At 43.8% G+C, this 23,450-nt stretch overlaps 1 protein-coding gene and 2 long non-coding RNA genes across 5 annotated transcripts in view; 2 read left to right on the top strand and 1 right to left on the bottom strand.

Moving 5' to 3' along the window:
• Positions 1–16,426, top strand: part of LOC128842106 (uncharacterized) — a 110,289-nt gene extending 93,863 nt beyond the window's left edge. For both annotated transcript variants that reach the window (XR_008445940.1, XR_008445941.1), the window contains exons 5-7: positions 7,371–7,535; positions 8,646–8,923; positions 14,395–16,426. This is a non-coding gene — a long non-coding RNA (uncharacterized LOC128842106). The remainder of the gene's footprint in view (positions 1–7,370; positions 7,536–8,645; positions 8,924–14,394) is intronic.
• BOD1 (biorientation of chromosomes in cell division 1) lies at positions 10,721–20,173 on the bottom strand. 2 transcript variants are annotated; one of them, XM_054037843.1, is made up of 4 exons: positions 19,837–20,173; positions 16,433–16,557; positions 13,986–14,180; positions 10,721–11,668 (listed from the first exon to the last, which is right to left on the bottom strand). In XM_054037843.1, exons 1-4 carry the CDS (start codon positions 20,071–20,073, stop codon positions 11,617–11,619), a joined length of 609 nt encoding a protein of 202 aa, XP_053893818.1. In that variant the 5' UTR covers positions 20,074–20,173; the 3' UTR covers positions 10,721–11,616. The 2 variants fall into 2 exon arrangements, with proteins under 2 accessions (XP_053893818.1, XP_053893819.1); XM_054037844.1 differs by having other exon boundaries at positions 13,981–14,180; positions 19,837–20,171.
• A 183-nt stretch (positions 20,174–20,356) lies between these two features.
• Positions 20,357–23,247, top strand: LOC128842348 (uncharacterized). Its single transcript, XR_008445969.1, has 2 exons — positions 20,357–20,504; positions 22,810–23,247. It is a non-coding gene; the product is annotated as an uncharacterized LOC128842348 (long non-coding RNA).
• The last annotated feature ends 203 nt before the right edge of the window (positions 23,248–23,450 follow it).

Raw genomic sequence — 23,450 nt, 5'->3', positions numbered from 1 at the left:
TAATTTCCATTTTCTTTAAAGCTTGTGTTCCCTTCTTTGCATTGCTTTATTTCTCCTTGTAAGAAATAAGATTTTGAAGTTTATTTTGGTTAACCCAGGAAACGCTGCTTGCACTTGACTCCTGCTGATGGAAAAGAGTGTCTGAATTCAACTTCTGTGAAATGGCTTTGAGCAGTGCATGTACATTAGGCAATAGAGCAATGCCGCAGGGGGAAAGAAAGCAATGGAATTCTGGATTAGCCTGAGTCCAGAATGGTGGAATTTATTGTAACCCTGGGACTCAAAGATGTGTGGATTATAAAACTTCCAACTTCTGGATGCCCAGCTCAGCAGGAAAGCCACAAAAATGTGGCTCAAACGCTTGGCATCCAGATTAGTAATTTCTCAAGTCTACTCTTGCCAGGAGAGTCAGCTGGAGAAAGTTAATTAATGTAACCCACTTGCTATCTGGCTAAGTGGTGACCACAGCGTGACCCACCCATGCTCAATATGACCCGTTACACTGCAGGGCATAGCAGCTGAGCCAACGTTGCAGCTGAGCATGCCAGCACCTGCTCTCATTTTTATTTGTCACTGTTGTGGTCCTGTTAACACCTCCCTTCCCCCCATGCAACCCAATGACCTTCCTTTGGCTGAAGGGAGCTGGATAGGACTCTTTTCAGAGCTCATCAATGACCCCTCTAGACTGGGGCATCTTTTGCTTTCTGCACTTTATTCATGAGGGACGTGTGGTAATTCCTTTAACAGAGAGCCAGTGGTTAGGGTTTCAGGCAACACCTGATACTTTGTTTGGCTGGGGCTGATAAATGCAAAGCCTGTTGAGACTGGTGCACAGTAATACAATCTTTTGACAAGTTTATTCCTTTATCAGGGTTGTATAACTGGGTTTCATTGTTCAATTTTATTATCTGCTTCTCATTCTGGAGCCATAAACTGGCACTGAATGGCATTGTAATTGAAGCTGCCAACCCAGCTTACAGGAACATGTACATTTAAAGATGATTGCACAGGGCTTGGGACAGCCAAAAGGATTAAGCCTTTAAATCTGCTAGGTCCAGAACTATTTAATGATATACTGGGCCCCACCAATGGATATTAGCAAAGGTATATACGCACCAGTATGTGTGGCATAGTACTGTACATATTTCTATAACATCTTCCTTCAGAGGATGCCAAGGTGCTTCAAATACTAATGCATTAAGTGTCCCAGTACCCCTGGCAGGTACATTGGTATTATTTACCCCATTTTACAAATGGCAAACAGACACAGAGCAGTGAAGTAACCTGGTCAAGGTCTCATAAAAAGTTTGGCCAGCGCTAATAATACAGTAGAACCAAGTTCTCCTTAGCCTCCCCTCAGACCCAAACGGCAATTCTAATTCTCATACTCTTGTCCCTGCATTTGTGGGATTCCCAAGTGAGACATATGGAAGAAGAACGGGATACTGGAATAGGGATGTGCTGTGTGGCTCTGAGAGAATTCAGCCTTTAGCTTTGCAGGATTAGATACAAAGAAAGGTGTGCTCCTGTAACTTAGAGTAGGGCTACTCTAGAGCTGGAAGATGTAATTACCAGCCCGAGTAGACATATCTGCACTACCTCTGAGCGAACTAGCATACTAACAACGGTAGCAGAACCGCTGCAGCCACATGAGGGGCTGGCTGCCCAAGTACATACCTAGGGTCTTGGACAGGATTGTATTCAGGCTGGCTAGTCCATCCTGCTGCGTGCGACACCATGACTATGCTTCTCTTTTTAGTTTCCTAGTTCAGTCAGAGCTAGTGTTGTGGGTACGCCTGCTCGAACTGGACATTGTGCCCTCCAACTCCAGTGTAAATATACCCTTCAGCATGGTCTACACTTAAAAATTAAATCGACTTAGCTACATCACTCGGGGGGGGGGGGGGGAAATCACACCCCTGAGCACCGTAGTCAAGCCAATCTAATGCCCAGGGTAGATGCAGCTAGGTCAACGGAATAATTCTTCCATCAAACTAGCTATCACCACTCAGAGAGGAGGATTAACTGCAGCAATGGAAAAAACCCCCTTTCCATCACCTCAGGAAGCCTCGACACTACGGTGCTACAGCAACATAACTGCAGCGCTGTAGCTGTGCTGTTGGAACACCCAGGGTGTCGACGACCTTAGTGGTCTCATCAGTTGCTCACCATTTTTCTTCCCACCAGCAGGGACCGTTTTCCTGTTTCTTATTGTTTACTCAAGACAGTGAAAATCTTTTTTAAAGGTGAGCTGCAAAGCAAAATTGAAAGGTGAGTTAGGCCCAAATTTCCATGCGGAATGTCCTTACAAACCAGGCAACAGTGGGCATTCAGCACAGAAATATGTTTTAACTGGAAATGGGCCCAAGCTGCAATGTTTAGATCAGGATCCACATCTGAATTTTGTCAAAACTTGTTTGGCCCAAGGTTTTGGTTTGGCCCATATAGAGCCTAGCTGGAACCAGCTATCAAGTGCAGGGGGGTAGTCCCATCTGGGGACTTGTTCTGGGCTTATTTCTAAGGTTTTTCTCCCTCTACTAAATCCTCTTGGTACCTCTTGGCTCACTGCAGGTATCCCAGATACTATGGGTTGCAATAGGATGCCTATTTGTTATAGCTCCTCCTGGGATAGCATGAGTGAATCAAAGTACCAAAAGGGTTTTATGAAGGTGAGGATGAATTTTAAAAAACATCAGTCCAAACTGCTTTATGCACAGACTGGTTAGCAGGACCATTCTACACAGCAGTCAGAACTTCTCAGTTTTAATTTCTCTATGCTGTTCACCTTACACAACTTCTCCTATTTGTTGCTAGTAGAAGTTCTGTGGCTAGCAAAATACCTTGAACCTATAGAGCACTTTTCATCCATGGCTCTCCAAGCCCTACACAAAGGACATAAGTATCATCACCACCACTGGTGAATGGGGCTTTCTAAGGTGTCCAACTGGACCAGTAGAGCCAGGAATAGAACCACCTATCCCCTGGTTCCAAGGCTAGGGCTATACCCACTGAGCCACACTGTCTCTCAAGGGCTTTAGAGCCTGTCTGACATTCCTGCATGGCAGAGCAACAAGGCTGATTTTTCCAAGAATGCAACTCAAGCTCCCTGCATTTTTTTTTTTTTTTTTTTTTTTAATTGCAGCTGGTCTCTTGTGACTCGGCAGAAGCGAATACATGTGGCCAGGACAGGGGAAAGCTGAGAAGGCAGAAAATCTTTTAAGCCCCTTCACATTATTAATGTATCAGATGAAGAAATGCAGCAATTTCCTGAGACCTATTAAAGGCATTAACGTATTCATTGGAGAAAGCAAATTCAAGGTATCAAATGACTGCCCAAGAAACAGGAACATTATCAATCAGAACCTGAGAAGTTACTGTGGGAAGGAAAAGGACCATTTGATCCGCTGAGGCTCATCCTCTTAATACACAGTCCAGCCCCAGGAAAGCATCTAATTGCTTCTTGAATTACATCAGCATCTTAGATTCGTCAGCCTTGCCAGACAGTTCACTGCTGACGTTACTTGCTCTCTGAGCAAATTCAGCAGCATGTCAGGTCTTTGGTAAGAGCCAGACAACACAATGGCTGACCCTAGATCAGCAGACCAGAAAATTATGGCACAGCTAGCTCCACTTCTGATTGTGAAACACAGAGAGGGGAATAGCCCAGAACTCATCACCTCTGAAATAAATGGGGGAAGATTTCCTTAATGTTAACTGTATTTACTGGCAGTGTAGCACTGATCCTAGGTTTTGTCTGGTTTGCATTGGTTAACGGCAATGTAAACTGAATTATAAGTCATTTTATTGGGATGCACTAACTAGTCTCCGTTTCAGATGGAAGGTGCTCCCTTTTTAATGTCAGTACTATCTCTTTGACAGGGAACTTAGGGTCCAGTTAAGAATATAGGACTTACCATGCCACTGGTCCTTCAAGGCTGTAATCCTGTCTCCAACACTTGCCAAGGACAAATGCTTAAACCAAAGGGCATTAATCCCCTGTAATGCACTGTATCATGGTGGGGATTCCTTATTAACTTTTCTAAGGGTTGTATCAGAGGCTTCATTTACCACTTCCAATGTCCTGCTGAACCCTTTATGCTCTTCTAGGTGTTGTAGAACAGTTGTTTCTATTATTTTGTTTTTCCTGCTACAGTAAGAAGCTGAACTACATTTTAAAAGTTTTATAAGTGAACGAGGCCTGGTATAGACAAGCAAGGATGTACCAATTTAAGTAAATCAGTTTTAAAATAAATCTAGTTAAATTGATGCAAACCTGTGCTTGAATGAGTTTCGTTTGGATCTCTAAATTGCATGATTACTTCTCTACATAGGGGTGTTGCACTAGCTTACTAGGTCAATTTAAAATCGATTTGGTTAAACTAGTGCAACTTTGCTCATACAGAGAAGGCCTGAAAAAAATCACTTCTGAGCATGCTCAAGGAGACAGATGCTAAGATTTTCGTAGCCTTAGGAAGGGAACTCTACCCACTCCAAACCCACCCTTAACTCACTAAGGCTGAGTTATCATGGCCTGGCACAGGGCCTGTAGCTGGGGCAGTTTACATGAGGATGACTGGAAAGGTCTCTGCTGAAAGCCCCTCCCTCCCACCAGAGCCTTATGGTGCATGGTTCAGTTTATTATTTATTTAAACACTGACAGTGTGCTTGGCTTTCCATGAGACACAATCCCTAATTCAAGGAGTTTGCAGTCTAAAGCAAAAGATGCCACCAATCAGACTCAAACCTACTGGGAGAAGCTAGCACATACTCATTTCTTCTTGTTTTAATCCCATCAACTGGGGTCCATTCTACAAATCCTCTTCCTCTAAAGTGCTCTGTTCAATGCCATATCTTCTATCACACCACATGCCAACATGTCTTCCTTTGTGACATCATACCACTTCTTGGGTTGGCCTGTCTTTTTCCTTCAGTCTTGATCTGTTGGACACTCTTATCCACATTGTTCTGCACTGTGCCTTACATGACCAAAGCTGCACTTCCTCAGCTTTTTGTTTATGGGTGTTACTTTGAGCACGTCTCTAACATACATCTTCCTCACGTGGGCTCAGAAGCACCATTTTATAGACTTTCCCTTTTAAACTTACTGGTGTCTTCCTATCACATACTATACCACTTATCTCTCTCATTTCAGCCAGGCATTTATTATCCTAGCTCTAATTTCATCCTTCACTTTCCCCATTTCCCTGGATTCTGGAACCCAAATACATGACACCTTGTATTTTCTCTATTGTCCACCCATCTAGTTTCACAGGTAATTCTTGAGTGCTTACATTATTGAAATTACATACCATATACTCCATTTTTCCTCTGATAATTTTGAGCCCATGTCTCTCCAACACCTCTCAATTGATCATGCTTAAGGCTACGATTATGTCACAGAATTCGTAACTTCCATTGACCTCCGTGACATTTTCTGCCCTGGGACTGGAGCTTGCTGCCAGTCCCACCCTTGAAGCTCACAGCCCCCAACCTGGCAGGGGGACCTCACCCAGCTGCCCAGCCACGGCAGGTGGGGGGACCCTGCCCAGCCATGGCCAATGGCTGGGGGACCCTGCAGCTACCAGCTGCCTGGGGTGAGGGGACCCCGCAGCAGCCCAGCCCCGGGGCAGGGGGACCCCGGAATTCCCATGCACATCAGTGGGGGACCCAAGAGCCCCAGCAGCAGTGGGTGCTGAACCCACCTACCCCTTTTGTCAGGGATATTTTTAGTGAAAGTCAGGGACAGGTCATGGGCTGCTGTGAATTTTTGTTTATTGCCAGTGAGCTGTCCCTGACTTTACTAAAAATACCCAGGACAAAAACTTAGCCTTAATCAGGTTTCAGATGGTAAGATAACTCCCACCTTTTCATGCTCTCTGTATGTGTATATATATCTCCTCAATATATGTTCCATTCTATGCATCCGAAGAAGTGGGCTGTAGCCCACGAAAGCTTATGCTCAAATAAATTTTAGTCTCTAAGGTGCCACAAGTACTCCTGTTCTTTTAGCCTTAATCATGATCCTCTTCTAGACTGTCTTTCTCCTCACTGCATAGAATATCATCTGCTAAAAGCATGCACCAAGGGGCCTCCTTCTGTATCTTCCTTGTGAGGGTATCCAGAAGGAAGATAAACATCACTGGACTTAGTGCTGATCCCTGCTTCACTTCCAACTTTACCAGTAGTTCATTTGTTTTACTACCAGAAGTTCTAACTTGTCATTGAACAAGCCACACACAAAGTTCTGGTACCATTTTCTCCCTCATACACCACCAGATGCCTTTTCTAGGAACTAAGTCAAAGGCCTTTTTCAGATTAATGAGCACCTGGTGATTATTTTTCCTTTTCTCTCTAAAATTTTCACTAGCTGCCTCACTGCAAAAACAGCATCTATTATTGACCTTCCTGGCATGAAGCCATGATAATTTTCACTAGTATCTACATCACTTTCTAGTCTATCGATGACTCTCTCCCATGCTTTCCTTGTATGATTCATCAGCTTTATACCTCTATAATTAGTGGTGGTGTCAGTGTCACCTTTTCCCTTGTGTATTGGCCCTGAGATGCTTTTCCTCCACGGGTTTGGGATTGAACTGAACAGGGATACTAGACCATGAATGCCTTCTAATCTAAGCTTTTTCCATGCCTTACTAGGGATTTCATCTGGGCCAAGGGCCTTATTATTTTTCATTTCTTTTACAGCATTTGCCACTTCATCTGGCACAGTACGCTCCACTACATCATTTCGATGTCGCATTCCTTCTTGAGTTTTCTTCATTTACAGTCATTCAGAATACCTTTTCCATCAATCCTCTACAAGACTGTCATCAGTCAACACCATAGCAGTTTCATCTTTGATTAACCTCACTTCCTTCATATCTTTGAATCCTCTGGGCAGCCCTGGGTGCTGGTGCATCTACTATTATTCAGAGGTAAATTGTTCCAGTGGTTTATTACCTTAAGTTAATGCAGCCCTCAGGCCAGTGTACTGTAGAGTGGTGGCAAAAGTCATGCACATGAGTGTAGTGCAAGTGGGAGTCTTATGCCCAACTTTGCACAGCACGGAACTCAGGGTAGTGTGTATTTTTGGCTTATCCCAGGATGTGGCCCCATCTACCTCATGCTTAGCTCATTAAGCATTTCCCTGTGGCGCGCAGCTGGCCCCAAGTTCCTGCCAAATATATACCTAAAGAATGAGGTGGTATTCTGCCCTTAGGAGTACCCACAAAACTAAAGTCAAGTCATCATGCACTTTATGGGACCTCCTAAATGTGTTCAAAAACCTGTTTATCCTGCTACAGGCTTCACCAAGCCGCTAGCTCTGTAAGCCCTCAGCCAGCAGGTATTTAAGCTTTGGCTCTTATTTACAGGGGTATTGATAAGAAGCCCATGCATTTCTACAAAGGCGGCTGCACATATACGTGACCTCTTCTGCATCTGAAAGGCTGCCTGGTGACAAGCCATGTGATGGGAGAGGAAGAGTCCAGTTTTGCAAGAGCCTGTAGAAGTGCAGCATATGCAACAAGTGAAAGCAGGTACATTCTTGCATGTCCTAGTGCTATGTTCACAACAATCAGAAGCCTTTTGGAAAGAGCCTAAGCTATTGTGCTTGGGTGGCAAGAATATCCCTGAAGTGTGGAAGGCTTGCAGTGGACACAAACCTCTATAAACAAAAACAGAGTCCCTTCCTCTCCCCGTCCTGTTTCCAGCAACTCTGTCAAACCGGTTTCACATCCCCTTTCTGAAAAGATTAATAAACAAGCTCTGCTGGGATGCTCTTTCAAATATAGAGCCCCTTGTTTGCATAACAGGAAATAGACAAAAGATTGTATTGGTTTGGGGAATTAACAATCCTCTCCTCCCCTTCCCTCCCCTCCTGCTGGATCCCTCTAGATCAGGACTGAGGAACAGTCATGGGGAAGCTTGTCCAGCTGTCATGCACCTGACATGGATAGATTTTGCTTTGAATAATTCAGCACCTTTCCCCAGCTCATCATAAACAGGAAGCACACAGAGAACAGCAGAACTCTAGTTTGTTTTATATACCTGATGTATTCCCAGTGACTGACTCAAAACACCTTCTCCCTTCAAGCATCTTATTTAATGGAGGTGCGGAAAAAAGTTCTAGGGGCTGTTGCTTAGGGAAGGAGGTAGCTGATGTCAGAAGACTTAGATGAGCTAATTTTCCCCATCAAAACCAGGAAACTAACCAGACTTTTTAACATGAGTATTAAAATGACTGACAGTACATGCTGCTTTCTCCATCACACAGAACTTAAGAACTCCTGCTCCAAATCGTATCCTAGTCTACACCCTGTGCCAGACAAACTTCAGCTCCAAGTATTAAATTTCTTCCAGTTGTATGACAGCAGGATTTCATACTTGCATTTGGTGCCCACAGAAAAGCTTTTTACACTAGACCTATTTAAGATGTTCTGAATTGTTTTTTTCCTGAAAAATGAGTTCAGTTAGAGTCCAGCAGTTTTAACCACTCTTAATAAGCTGAGTGACTAAGTTTGAAGGCAATCTGGTCAAAGAGCTAGGGCACTGGACTGGGGCTCAGAAGACCTGGGTGTGAGTCCTAGTTTGGCTAATGAGCTGCTGTGTGACCTTGGGCAAATCGCTTTGCCGCTTTCTCTTTGCAGTCACTGTCTGTGATGGGGCCCTGTTCAGTACCTCTGAGAGGTACCTGAAAACACTGGTTGAATGGAGTGTAATGCCCCTTCTTCTCGATTGTGGAAAACAGACTACTTCAACTTTTATGGCAGTGGGGATGCTAATGATGCAACAATTGTAAGACTTCAGATGCTCAAACACTGAAAAGCCTAAAAATGCACCAGAGCTGATGAACACTCTGCAGCAAACTAAATATAGAAACAGCTTTTCGTAAGATGACAATGAAGCCTTCCTCATGCTCTCATTGGTAAGTTGTAGTCTCTAAAAGGTGAAATATTTTAATTAAAATCTAACCAAATTTATAAACTAGAACTATTAGGCCTGCTTTTCTTTAGTGGTAATTCAGTGAATGTCTTAGCACTGCATAATACTATGGAACAGAAAGAGATGTTTGTGGAACACACAGGGTTAAAGATAGTTTCAACATGCTTTAGGGTTTTCTTGGTGAAAGTGCTTCATGCTTTGTACTCTATGCAACCTCAGTATGGTCTGTAGTTTTTATTCCCAGCTGTTGTACTATGACTAAAATGGCAGCTCTGTTGTTCACAGTAGGCCTAAATCCTCAATTTCCCCATAAAGAAGTCAGTGACCCCCTCTGGAAAGTAAAGCCCTTTAAGCTTTAGTGTTCATCAATATTAAATGATTACTAAGCCAACACATAGGAAAAAGGTTTTTCCCTCCCCCCCCCCCCCCCCATCCCTCAACAATAACAGGGCATTCTTGTCACATGCTGACAGCTCCTAACACAGAAAGAAGTGAGAGTTTACAGTGGCAGGAAGAGGTGAGCAAGAGTGTTCCTACTTCAAAAGTTACAGAAACGAACCAGCTCCACTCAGGCTGTCATTTGTATGAGTGCTGAGCACTTACTTCCTACTGGTTTCAGGTAACACTTCAGCTGCTAAGGTGTGTGTGCGTGTGTGTGCAAAAAAAATCAAGCTTTGCCTGTATTTTTTTTTCCACACTAAGACAACAACCTAAGTAGATCTTTGCCACCACCATTCATATTCTTTCCATAGCACCCAAATGCCTCTTCAACTCTGTGTTGAAAACCTGGCTTTGACCACATTCAAAACTAGATCAGGGAATCTGAGGTCAGTCTACATTTATTACTTATAAAAGCATCTGTCCTGCCAGAGTGTGCCTGTAGAAGGGCCCCCTTTGGAACAAGAATGGGAGTAGAAGGGGTGTTTGGTAATAAGGAAGGGTGTATAGCTCGTGACTGGGGGTATAGTTTTACAACAGAGGGCCCACACAAGTTTTCCCACTCTCGTAAGGGCTTGTAGAGGCCTGGGCCTAGAACATAGTTCAGATGTTTTGCCTTAAGTTCGGGGAGGGCACAAGGTACCAAATACTAATACAAATGAAGGACAATGCCTCCTGCAATAACCACAGAAGAGAAGTATTTGCAAAGTTTAGGCTCTAGCACCAATTTCCTTTTTTACCCCAACTGAGTTTAAGTTTCCATTTTGGATAGGACACTGAAATGGTTGTGAGGAGTCCTATTCTCTGTAAGAGGCTCTATAGGCCATTGTATTACAATTACATGCGATATACGAAGCCCATCCACTCTGAAGACTTTGGACACCTGAAGTCTTCTACAGTTACATTCACAGGCATTTTTTCCCCCCTCTCAAACATGACCATGTTGTTCAGAAAATGAAAAGCCCCATTTCACACTTATTCAGGATGCATTTTTAGAGGTTGCCAACAGCACTAGTTGGATTCTTATGGTGAATTTTACCTTCAGAAGCCCCCCAGCTGGTGTGCAACACAATGAAGCACAGAAAAAGTTAAAGAAACCTCAGGTTTCTCCCAGCAATTTGTAAGTGGTGGTTTACAGTAAGGAAAGGAATAACAAATCAAGATCTCCTTCAGTGTATCCCATTTCATGGTAGATTCAGGAATGTTATGTTGTAAATGGGAGAAATGATTAGGTTAGAAGTGTAGTCTAATAGAGCATGGTACGAGGGGTAATGACTCGGATTTCTGATACAACTTTAATCTTCTCTGAGCAGATTCCTAAAAAAATATGAAGTCACCAAAATAGGCTTTTTCAACTTTTTATTATAAAAGATTAAGACATGTGCTAGCAGAATACTTAATCACATTCCCTACTTGATGGCCTTCCCTGAGACCTTCTGCCCTTTAAGCATGAAAACTGGGCAGCTACTAACAGTCACCTGAACAATATTGTGGGTGAGAACTCTTTCAAGTTAAAACACAAATGTCAGATTCTTCACCCACTCATAGCCCCTGCTTCTACAGTCTCCCTGGGAAATAAGAGCTATGACTAAGTCGGATATTATTCCCATAGCTAAATTTAAACACTAGTTTCCAGAAATCTACTAGAAGTTGGTCTCTAAGTACTCCTGGATAACTGACACGGAAGAGTTCTTTCCAGTTGTTTTAAATCAGGAACATCCTCTTTTCAAGACAGGCACTGATATAGTCACCAATTCGATTTGGCATCCAATGCTCAATAATTCTTTATGCAGTAAACAAGCATGAAGTTATAAAAAACTTACTGACCGTCTCTCCTCTGATCCAAATCAAACTTTTTAAAGTAAATCTCATGATAACTGCCTTCCAGGAACTATACAAAAATTAAGTTCAGAGGCCCATATATATCTTACATACTTTTCTTCTTCCTTCTCCTACTTTAATAAGTCATACTAGTATCACATCCAAACCCTTTTCTTAGCTTCTCCATGCAAGAGAGATATTTGATACCCTCCACCCCAATGCATGATCAGCAAGGACATATTCTTCTTTCTGGATTTCTATCAATAGCAAAACAAGCTTCATGTTGAGCCTATCCACATTAGGCACTCTGGGTGCATGTGAATTCTACTAATGCTTTCCTCAGTTCTGGAATCATGATCAATCTTCATTAGCAGACTGTAGTCTCGTGTCAAACGGAATAAATAGTCCATTGCCAATCTAACCAAACTTGTATTTTGCAACTGCAGCTGTTTTTAGTACCAGGAACACACTGTAAAAGAAAAAAGTTTACAGGATTCTATCTTTCAGAGTAAATGCAGTTGAATACAAAAAGTCATATCAAGTTAAACAGCAGCACTTGGATAGTTCAAGATTAATAAATTCACAGTTAAGGCAGAAACACGATAGGTTGCAGTAGGACATTGGTAAGGCAGCATACTACATACAACTGAGCTAACCCAAGCTGGACAGTGGAAGTTAAGCTTGTGTGTCACAAGTTTAATTCAGATTGGCAATTTCTCTAAATACTGCTGCTATCCAGGAAGCTACTGCCATCATCATTCAACAAAAGAATGGATTAATGATTAATACAGTAGATCACGTTATTTGTTGGCCCCTATGAATATAACATTTACTGTAGGACCAAGATAATTTTTGCTTTTGAAAAGCATTAGTAGAGAGCAATTAAAATACATTTTAATTTCCTTCTGCATAATGCCACTATGAATTTGCCTACACTCCAAGTCTCAAAATTAAACGTTTTGCTCCAAAAAAGTACCTCAGACACCTATAATGGGAGCTTTCAGAGGACCTGAACAGTCAAGTCAGACACGTTAAAAGGCAGGTCCTTTGATAGAGATGGGGTGAACAGTTGTGTGTGTTAAGATGCAGAAGTTTTTTGGTTTTTTTTTTTTTTTTAAATAGCCTTATGAAGAGCATCACTTGAAAGTTTTATTTTAATCCCTAAAGCCAGAGCAAACTCATATCCAACACAGAACTTCCTCAGTTTCTAGCTGGAAAAATACACACACGCCATCCTGGTTACGCAAACCTGGCTTACGCAAATTCGCACTTACAGAAAAAGTTCTGTAAGCTAGAAATAGGAGGGTTTTTTTTTTTTGGCGTAATGGTCGGATATATGTTACCCACTTACGCAAATATAGAGTTACACAAGGCGTTCCAGAACGGAACACTTGCGTAAGTCGGGGAGCATCTGTAAGTTGTTCAGCTTAAATCAGTCCATGCTGTCAAGTTTTGAAAAAGCCATTATTCACTTCACAGAACAGTAACCTCTGCATTAATCTTTTTCTAGTACTAGCAAACTGTTAGAGCAGGGGTAGGCAGCCTATGGCACGCGTGCCACAGGCGGCACACAAGCTCATTTTCAGTGGCATTCACATTGCCCGGGTCCTGGCCACCGGTCCAGGAGGCTTTGTATTTTAATTTAATTTTAAATGAAGCTTCTTAAACATTTTAAAAACCTTATTTACTTTACATACAATAGTTTAGTTATATATTATAGACTTATAGAAAGAGACCTTCTAAAAGTGTTAATGTATTACTGGCACGCGAAACCTTAAATCAGAGTGAATAAATGAAGACTCGGCACACCACTTCTGAAAGGCTGCTGACCCCTGTGTTAGAGAAACAAACTCAAACTTAAGTTCCACTGAAGAAACCAATCATCTACAACTTTAATGCCAAATCTGCATACTTTGTCCTTAGCTCAATTGTTGGTTGTATTTCAGCACTTCTTAATTTTTAATCCACTTGAAATTTATTCACTCAATTCAATTTTTGCAGTTGTCTCACAACCTGCTTTTAAAGGACCAAAGTCCTTTTCGATCACTGTTCCAAAACCAGCCCTGAAAGCATAGTTGCTGGCCAGAGTGTTCCTCCCTAGTCCTAGATAATCATTTTGCATCATCCTTATCTCCGATTCTGATATGCTTTTAGCAGTCACTTAGTATAACTGCTAGATGTTCTAGTAAAAAGCTAATGATCAGAAAGAAAACCTTTACTCCCTGTAAAGCCAGGTAGAATACCACAGCCAGGCTACATCTACACTACGGGGGGGGTGTCGATTTAAGATACGCAAATTCAGCTACGTGAATAGCGTAGCTGAATTCGACGTATCACAGCCGACTTACCCCGCTGTAGGGACGGCGGCAAAATCGACCTCTGCGGCTTCCTGTCGACGGCGCTTACTCCCACCTCTGCTGGTGGAGTAAGAGCGTCGATTCGGGGATCGATTGTTGCGTCCCAACGGGACGCGATAAATCGATCCCCGAGAGGTCGATTTCTACCCGCCAATTCAGGTGGGTAGTGTAGACCTAGCCCCAGTTTTCCAGTGGTACAAGGTCTGCATTTCTGACTCTGAAGGTTTGTAAACGGTAGGACTACTACTGAACTGTCTCTGGTTCTTTCCTCTTGTAGTGTTTTTGGTACCAAACCAGGACAGAATATCAGGGTCCTGGCCCGCTGGCCAGTGTAGTTTATGTTCCCTATTTAATGCTATGCAAGTGAATTAAGTGAGAGGGTTTGCTAACTAGGAGCGAGTGGGAAGGTGCAATGATACAAGACCTTACGAGGCATCTTGGGATGGAGCAGGAGGATCCTGATTCTCAGGCTCTGGTGGAAGAGCTGGCACAGTTTCCTCTTTCTTTTGTGCAGCCAGGAACTCATGAATCGCTTTCTCTATCTGCGGCCTGAAGATGTGGTTTAGTTTTGGATCCACCACCTGAGAAATAATTCTGTCCACTCCAGCTTCCAGCATCCCTGACCTTGGGCAAAGACAAAGGAGTCATTCAGCTACTCTAAGCAATTTCCCCTCTCCCCCCACTGGGAACTCTCCAGAGCCCTCATGTCAGCTGCAATTAGTTTTAATATGGTGAAAGCTGCAACCCACTTGGTAGCTCCTTCAGGAGGGAGGCGTTCCAGTCACCACACAGAAACCAGGACATTTCCACCTATCAACTTTTCTATTCCCCCCTGCAGTGTTCACAACTGACATCTGGTGTCCCAGGTACTGAAATGAAATACTGGATGGGAGCCACTTCAGGAGTGCTCATTCTGAAATGAGGTCAGAAGGAACAAACAAAACATGCTTTGGCACAAACAAGGCAAACAAAACGTACGAGGACAGCAGGTGAGAGGTTGTTTTTTTCCTTGGGCTAACACTCCAAATTGAGAAGAGGCCTTCACCCCGATATCGTTACCATCACCTGCTCCTTGCAACAGCCAGTAGGCAGTACCTACGCAGGTATTTTTGTAAGAAAAAAAAAAAACATACAAATGCACACAGCACAAAATAGAGAAAGTTTTTTGGAACTGAGGCTGGTAACTAAAGTGACTTATTGCTTTAGCGGCTGCGTCAGAATCTTGGACTGTTGGACACAAGCAGTCTGGCGGGTTTAAGTCATGTCTGCAAGAGACCAGGGGAAGGGAAACAGACATTGCCTAGCATTTGGAAAATCAGCCACCAGACTAACATGGCAGTGAATGTTCATGAGAGAATGTTCATGTTCATGACCACATCCACTGCTTTTCAAGGTCATGTGGACATCAAATAAAGTCTAATATAGTTAGATGAATGCGTGTACTTTTATCCGATGATGGATGGATACACACGTACACATCTTGGCACATTTCAACTATCTTATTCTTGCAGCCTTCATAGTAACTTAAGTGAGTACTCTAAACCCTTAATCCTTGTGTAGTCATTGCCTATACCAGTAGTTCACCTAACTGTGTTTAAAAGGGAGCAAAGCTCCCTGGTGTGTAACACAGTACAAATGCCATTTTACTCTAGTGAAAGGAATATTAAGGCTTACTCTAGTACTATTAATCCATTACTGTCAGTTTCTGATTGTTGGCCACACTTCTCTCCATGTTGTTGCTGTATTTTGCACGCGAGCCCTGTCAAGCAATACTGTAAAATGCAAAAATCAGTACATCTAGTTAACTTCTACCCTGATCTCAGGGTAATTAGGCCAATCTTCATTGACTAGGCCAAGCAGTTTGTATGTGAAGTAGACATCTGTAGTTTCTGCTACTTGCACTGAAATTCTAATTTTGCTTCCTACAAGACACTTACTGCTGTATGTTTAGTTATTTTCCTTTTGAAATTAAACGCCCGTCTCCATTTCCCTGATTCTTCCCTACTCATGCCCTTGTCCTTCCACTTATTTCCACCCCCACCTTTACTGAGGTGCTACCTAGGCACCAGTTTCAGACACCAGTCTCAGGAGAAATCCACAAGTTAAAGCTTTTTTCCAGACTATGTGTGCATGTTTCCATAAAACTGAACATGGCCTCCCTGAAAACACTGAAGGTTTATTCAACAAGTTTGCCAGTGGCACAAGTTACAGAGTAAACTGGAGTAGCAGTAGGAGTTAGTAAGCCTAGTACTCCATGGACATGTTTGTTTTGTTTGCATTTAACACGCAAAAAACAAAACGAAAAAACCTCACGCAACCAAAAAACCCTATGGCTTTAATGTCCTGTCTACTTGTGCCAACAGTGCCATCTGCTGGATGGAATCAGACTAGCCTGAATTTGATTAGTGCCCACTAGTGGCTGGAGGTTTGCAAAAAACAGAAGAGACCTAATAAGAGATCCTTCTTTTGCTTAAATGGTAAATGCCTGTTTCTGAAGCAGAAGACCACAAGTTCAGTTCCAAACCTCATATGCAGCTTAGTTAGCAACCATGGTGTTAACTGTATGATGCAATGCTTTGGTAGAGAATGCTACACTTCAACAACATATTCAATACTTCAACGGATGTTGACTGTATTACCCTACTCTGGGAAACTGCCTATTCGTCCTCAAGGAACATTGCTGTGATGTGAGTTAACTCAAACTGCATTGACCTGCTATAGTGAAATCTGGGAGGGCACAAATGACAAAGCAGGTTGAATTCAACCCTTAAAATTGTCCAAACGCACTCAGCCAGTTAGGGCAATGATATGTGACTATTATAGTTTTCATCTATCAAAAAACATTCCTATCAATTTACAGAATGCTGCTTACTTACTGAATCACACTCTGTCTCAGACCATTTCGTAACTGGTTTTTGTTCATTGTTGGGTTCCACTCCTGTTTGTCCAGATGGGTAGATACAAAGTTGTCCACTTTCTGCCTCAGATTTTGGTATGCTGGCTTAAAAAAAAATCCAGTTTAACTAAAAGATCTTGAAACAATTCCCTGCAAGAATCCTTCATAATACATCTTTTGTGGTCTATTACTGTTTTGTTTAACTGTCTTTTCTCCTTTATAGAGAGACAAGGTTGGTGAGGTAATATCTTTTATTGGACCAACTTCTGTTGGAGACAGACAAGTTTTCAAGCTACACAGAGCTCTTCTTCAGGTCTGGGAAAAGCAGGCAGTGTCACAGCTAAATACAATGTAGCACAGATTGCTTAGCATAAGTAAACACACATCGTAAGGGACCATTCAAGGTGAAGTGGCCTGTTAACCTCAGCAGTCAAAGGACCAAAAAAAAAAAAAAAAAAAAAAAAAAAAAATATGTAATAGATTAGATTGTTGTAATAAGCCATAAATCCTGTGTCTTCATTAAGAAGATGATTTTTAGTGTCTAGCAAAGTTACGAATTTAAGCTCACAGGCTTGTCTTTTGAAGGTGTCGGGCAGGTCGCCTTTATTGTATTTTTTCTGAACAAAAGTAAGTTTATTTTACTCAAGAGTACAAAATGGTGATTGCAAAGAGCAGTTTCTAGATGGTACTATCAATTTATTATAATTGCAATAGCTGGACACCTGTTTTGCAACTATCTGCTTCCGAGTCACTGAATGGAATGCAAATTGCCTGTGCATGCGAGAGTTATATTTAAGCAGGTTTCTTGTACGATTTCCAACCAACATAAAACTCCTACGAGACATTTTAACCAAATAAAATGAACACTAGTACAAAGAAAGAGATGTGCTTGCTGTAACACTTTAACCCTGGAACATGAGAGCTGGGAAAGTGGGGGGGTGAGGGTGTGGTTTTGTTAAATGCTCTGTAATTCTACCTTTTCCTGTTCCTCAGACGTTAGAAGATGGTCATGTTACTGTGGAGGGGAAACGCCAGTTACTAGTGTGGTGCAAGGAGAGGGCAAAAAGGTGGCAAATGTCTTATAGCAAGACAAGAATCACCATAACAAGAGACAGCATCAAAAATTACAGTGATACCCTTGACAATATGCTACGGAGCCTACCCCATGTAGGTGGCCAGTTCGAATTCCATTTACACCTGTTGTGACTGAAAGCTGTTCTGATCAGATAGGTGGTGGTTCCACGGTCTAATGCAGAATGTTGTGGTGGTTTCAGACCAGGAGCAGATAGGTTATCAATATTGATGCTCTCGGTGGAATTAGATGGGAAATCAAAACCTCTATTCAAGACTTTCCCACTCCAATGTTGGTCCCTCTGGATCAAGAAAGCTTGCACTGTTGCTGTACTTGTTCTGTCAGCTTTAAATTCTATCCCCCTTTAAGAGCATTAATTCTAGTACACATTTTTTAATAAGCAGAAAAGGAATCTGTTCTTAAATAGGATACCTTAGGCACTACATTTGTCAGGACGGCTACAACTTAACATTTCAGCAAGAAGAATAGTAGCAATTGCCAAATAAACAAGTGACATCACTGCTAAAGTAGATACACCTCTACCCTGATATAACACGGGAACGCATAAAGCGTGGTAACCTTGGGGCTCCGGCAGCGATTTAAAGGGCCCGGGGCTCTAGCTGCTGCGGGAAGCCCTGGGCCCTATAAATCACCGATAGAGCCCTGCCGCCACTACCCCGGAGCTGTAGCAGCGTGGCTCGGCCAGCAATTTAAAGGGCCCAGGCTCCCCGTAGTGGCCGGAGCCCAGGGCTCTTTAAATCACCGCTGAAGCCCTGTTGCTGCTTCCCCGGGGCTGCGGCAGCAGGGCTTGGCTGGTGATTTAAAGGGCCCAGGGCTCCGGCTGCTGCAGGGAACCCCGGGCCCTTTAAATCACCGCTGGAGCCCTGCCGCTGCTACCCCGATATAACGGGGTTTCATCTATAACGCGGTAGGGATTTTTGGCTACCAAGGACCGCGTTATATCCAGGTAGAGGTGCAGTTGGTTACAAAGGTTTAAAGATATTTGTTCATTTTAAGTAGCACTTTATGTTAAAAAAATCCTGAAATGCTTTACAAGCTATGCACACACAGGAGTCACTTCCCCACTGGCAAAGTGCAAGTGCCTATAGGGTGGAACAAGACAGTTGTTTAGAAATGCTTCAATGGTTTAGGACAGGAAGGGAAGCCACATTCTGTAGAAGCCTCAGGCAAAGCTTAGGAAGGCAGAAAGTTATCAATCACCCTGTGAGGGTGACAAGACAGTGGGGATTGCACCCAATTCCTGCAAGAGGACTTCAACTGATGGAAGTCCTGACCAGTGGCAGTTTTGTGTTTCATCCAAGTGAAGGCCAGCCCTGCAGCTTTGGTGTCCCCTACTCCTGCACCACAGTCAGAAATGACTTAGGGAATAGTGACTTTTACTGAATTACCAATATTGCTTTCCATGGTCTCTCAGGAAGACCCTGGCCACAGAAATTGGAAGGGCATATGCAGGGTCAGAAAAAGAACACAAGAGGGGGGGAACCTTGTGCCCTTACAGGACAGACAATGGTACAATAATGGAAAACTGAAAAGCCCCATATTCTCCTCTGTACTCCATGAATCACTCATATTTATAGTTTTGGTCACTCTTCTTGGCTGCAGCAGCTGGGGCCCAGAGGACCATGTCTGCAGCACCAAGACATGAGAAAGGCCTGCCTTGCCTCAGGATTTTGTGGGCAGTGCTCTGGGCTAGTGCTGTGCATGCTCCCTCCTCCCCACAAATGGAACCGCATTAGAGACAGATCCAGGCATCCCAAAATAAAGTTAGGGCCTACAATGAAGTGGGTGGCTGAAGCAGAACCCCTTTCAGGATGGCATCTGGAAACTAGGGGACTGTTTCAGACAAGAGACCAGAACTTGGGGGTTGTTGTTTGAGGGAGAAAGGGGAGGAGATACACAGCCCCTGGTACCCATGTCAGCCGAGCAGCCCAGGCCAAAACCGGGGCAATCAAGTAGTGAGACCAGGGGTCTTGGGGGGGGGAGAAGTCCCTACCATCCTGTTGCCCATGTTAGCAAGGCCGTCCCAGCAGAGCCGCTGGAGCCTTAGCAAGGGCCAGACCTAGTTCCCAGTGCGATAGAGGCTTAGCAGGGTCAGAGGACGCCCAGGCGACTAGGTTCCGAGAAGCAGGAGGGTACCCGACTGAGAAGCTTCGCTCGGGTGCTCCCGTCGGCCAGGCGGACCCGGAGTAGGGGGGAACCAGGCCCAGTGCTCAGCTGTCCCCGTCGGAAGACCCCTCCCCGGGTAAGCAGCCGGGGGATGCGCTGGTGGGGCCGGGCCCCTGCAGCGGTACCTTGGTGTCCACGTCGGCCAGGCAGTCCCGGCGGAAGCCGTCGAAGAGGCCGCGGCTCTTGAGTTGCTCCACGATGAGCGCGATGAGCTGCGCGTCCCCGGGGGGCAGCGAGGCCGGGTCGGTGGCGCCAGGCCCCGCCCCAGCAGCCGCGCCCCCAGACCCCGCCGCTCCCCCAGCTCCAGGGACGCCGCCTCCCCCGCCTGAGGCAGCTCCGCCGGCGCCGCCGCTCTCCGACATGCCCCACGCCTGGTACCCGGCGCAGCCGGGACCCCGCAGCCGCCGCTCCCAGCTCACCCGGTGCCACCGGCACCGCTGCCGTCGCCGACGGCGCGCCACATTCTGCGTAGATCCGTTCCACTGCATCATGGGAAAGGAAGTCCTTCCACTAACGCGCCTCTTATAGGACTTGAGCCATTGAGCTGCGTAAAGAAACTACGACTCCCAGCGTGCACCGCGGCGCTAGCCCGGAAGGCCGTGGGGCACGGCAGGCTGGGCAATGCATTCTGGGAATTGTCGTTTTTGTGACTCCATGTGCGCGGAGAGTTCGTCAGCTCCCGGTCCCCGCCTGCGCCCGCAGGGGGAGGGGAAGGGAAGGGCCGCGTGCGCGGGCCGGGCCGGGCTCAGCTCCGAGGAGCTGCCTGAGTTCTGCTCCTGGACACCCGGCTCAGGTATTTATACGGCCCCTGTCACGGCAGCGCCTGCTCGTGTAGCTCCCTCGGAGTCCGGGGGGCGAGCCCCGGGTTGCTCCAGGGAGATGAGGCGGGGGGACTCCCCCGGCTCAGGCAGGAAGCTTGTGATGGAGCAGGGCAGCGAACCCGGTGCCGCAATCACTTCCTTCCACTGTGCCGCCGGGCCTCGCACGGCTTTGGGCGGGTCAGTCCCACCTCTGCGGGCTTCGGGAAAACTCCTGCGGCTGCAGCCCCACGTGCACGCTGCCCTTGCAGGTGTTACTGAACTGCCGCCCCGATTACCCCCGTGTAATGTGCCCGACACGTTCTGAGAGGTGTGGTGAATCCGGCTGATTGCTAGCGATACCAGAAACTTTACAGGTCACCGCCCAGTACAGTCGCCCAAGTAAACTAGGATGTAGTGTATGTAATACACGTGTTTGGCCACCAGGGGAGGCTGTGTCCTTGGCAATCACCCTCTGTTGAGCTGCCTCAAAGTTGACAAGAGGGCAGCAGGATTGCAGTGTTGAGATTATTTTTGATCATGCATTAAAATATTTGGGATAAAGAATAATTTTCTTTAAGTATCTGTTATTGTTTTACTGGCCTTAAATTAAACATGCGGACCCTTTGATCACTGGATGTCCATCTAGTTTCCCTGTTTCCTATGCATCCGAAGAAGTGGGCTGTAACCCACAAAAGCTTATGCTCAAATAAATTTGTTAGTCTCTAAGGTGCCACAAGTACTCATGACACTGACAGTGTCCCAGAATTCTCTGAAGAAACATGCTGATTTGTAATTTATTTTAGTACACTCCTCAGTGACTCAAAGAGGTAATCCCCTGCCTCCTAACAGCAATAACAATCTACTTTCCTCCTATATGTCTATCTAATAGTGGAAGACTACCCCATCACTAAGTGCTGTAGTCATTGATACCATCTACATCAAGATCTTATAGTTCCTGCATTTAAGGTGCAACCCTAATAATCAAAACTATTTTTGTAGGTTTAGTTTTAGGGGCAAATTCTGTTCTGAGGAACACTAATGTAAATCCGTAGTAAATTTATTAACTTTAATGGAGTTACTCTGGATTTACATTACAGCTGTCAAGCAATAAAAAAAAAAGAATTGTGCGATTAAAAAAATGAATAGTGCGATTAATCGCACTGTTAAACAATAATAGAATATAATTTATTTAAATATTTTTTGATGTTTTCTACATTTTCAAATATATTGATTTAAATTACAACACAGAATACAAAGTGTATGGTCCTCACTTTATATTTTTGATTACAAATATTTGCACTGTAAAAAGCAAAAGAAATAGTATATTTCAATTCACCTAATATAAGTACTGTAAGTTGAACTTACAAATGTATAATTAGGTACAAAAAATAACTGCATTCAAAAATAAACCAATGTAAAACGTTAGAGCCTACAAGTCTACTCGGTCCTACTTCAGCCAGTCGCTCAGACAAACAAGTTTGGTTACAATTTGCAGGAGATAATGCTGCCCACTTCTTGGTTACAATGTCACCTGAAAGTGAGAACGACATTCACATGACACTGTTGTAGTCAGTGTCACAAGATATTTATATACCAGATGTGCTAAAGCACAGGTAGGCAACCTTCAGCGCGCGAGCTGATTTTCAGTTGCACTCACACTGCCCGGGTCCTGGCCACCAGTCCGGGGGGCTCTGCATTTTAATTTAGTTTTAAATGAAGCTTCTTAAACGTTTTAAAAACCTTATTTACTTTACATACAACAATAGTTTAGTTACATATTATAGACTTATAGAAAGACACCTTCTAAAAACATTAAAATGTATTACTGGCATGCAAAACCTTAAATTAGAGTGAATAAATGAAGACTCAGCACACCACTTCTGAAAGGTTGCTGACCCCTGCGCTAAAGATTCATGTGTCCCTTCATGCTTAAACCACCATTCCAGAGCACATGCGTCCATGCTGACGGCGGGTTCTGCTCGATAACAATCCAAAGCAGAGTGGACCAATGCATGTTCATTTTCGTCATCTGAGCCACCAGCAGAAGGTTGATTTTCTTTTTTTGTTGGTTCGGATTCTGTAGTTTCCGCATCTGAGTGTTGCTCTTTTAAGACATCTGCAAGCGTGCTCCACACCTCATCCCTCTCAGATTTTGGAAGGCACTTCAGATTCTTAAACCTTGGGTTGAGTGCTATATCTATACTTAGAAATCTCACATTAGTACCTTCAGGGTACATACTGGTCTCCCCCAAGGAGTTCAGTCACAAATTTAATTAACACTTTTTTTTTTTTTTAAAGGAGCGTTATCAGCATGGAAGCATGTCCTCTGGAATGGTGGCCGAAGCATGAAGGGGCATATGAATGTTTAGCATACCTGACACATAAATACCTTGCAACATCGGCTACAAAAGTGCCATGCAAACGCCTGTTCTCACTTTCAGGTGACATTGTAAATAAGAAGCAGTCAGCAGTATCTCCCGTAAATGTAAACAAACTTGTTTGTCTTAGCGATTGGCTGAACAAGAAGTAGGACTGTGTGGACTTGTAGGCTCTAAAGTTTTACATTGCTTTGTTTTTGAGTGCAGTTATGTAACAAAAAAAAATCTACATTTGTAAGTTACACTTTCACGGTAAAGAGATTGCACTACAGTACTTGTATGAGGTGAATGGAAAAATACTATTTCTTTTATCATTTTTAGTGCAAATATTTGTAATAAAAAATAAGTGAGCACTGTACACTTTGTATTCTATGTTGTAATAGAAATCAATATATTTGAAAATGTAGAAAAACATCCAAAAATATTTAATACATTTCAATTGGTATTCTATTGTTTAACAGGTTTCAGAGTAGCAGACGTGTTAGTCTGTATCCGCAAAAAGAACAGGAGTACTTGTGGCACCTTAGAGACTAACAAATTCGTAGGCTACAGCCCACGAAA

This window comes from Malaclemys terrapin, chromosome 8 (genome assembly GCF_027887155.1).
Source record: "Malaclemys terrapin pileata isolate rMalTer1 chromosome 8, rMalTer1.hap1, whole genome shotgun sequence".
In the NCBI taxonomy this organism is placed as follows: Eukaryota; Metazoa; Chordata; order Testudines; family Emydidae; genus Malaclemys; species Malaclemys terrapin.
The sequence above is the reverse complement of the archived record's forward strand: the minus strand, read 5'-3'. Positions and strand labels throughout refer to the sequence as shown.

Excerpts from the sequence above, each read along its gene's own strand:
- BOD1 (XM_054037843.1), bottom strand. The coding sequence starts at position 20,073 with ATGTCGGAGAGCGGCGGCGCCGGCGGAGCTGCCTCAGGCGGGGGAGGC. Across the intron at positions 14,181-16,432 it reads CTGAGACAGAGTGTGATTCA|GTCAGGGATGCTGGAAGCTG; the intron begins GTAAGTAAGCAG and ends TCTTTGCCCAAG. Across the intron at positions 11,669-13,985 it reads GCTCCATCCCAAGATGCCTC|TGTGTTCCTGGTACTAAAAA; the intron begins GTAAGGTCTTGT and ends TTTCTTTTACAG.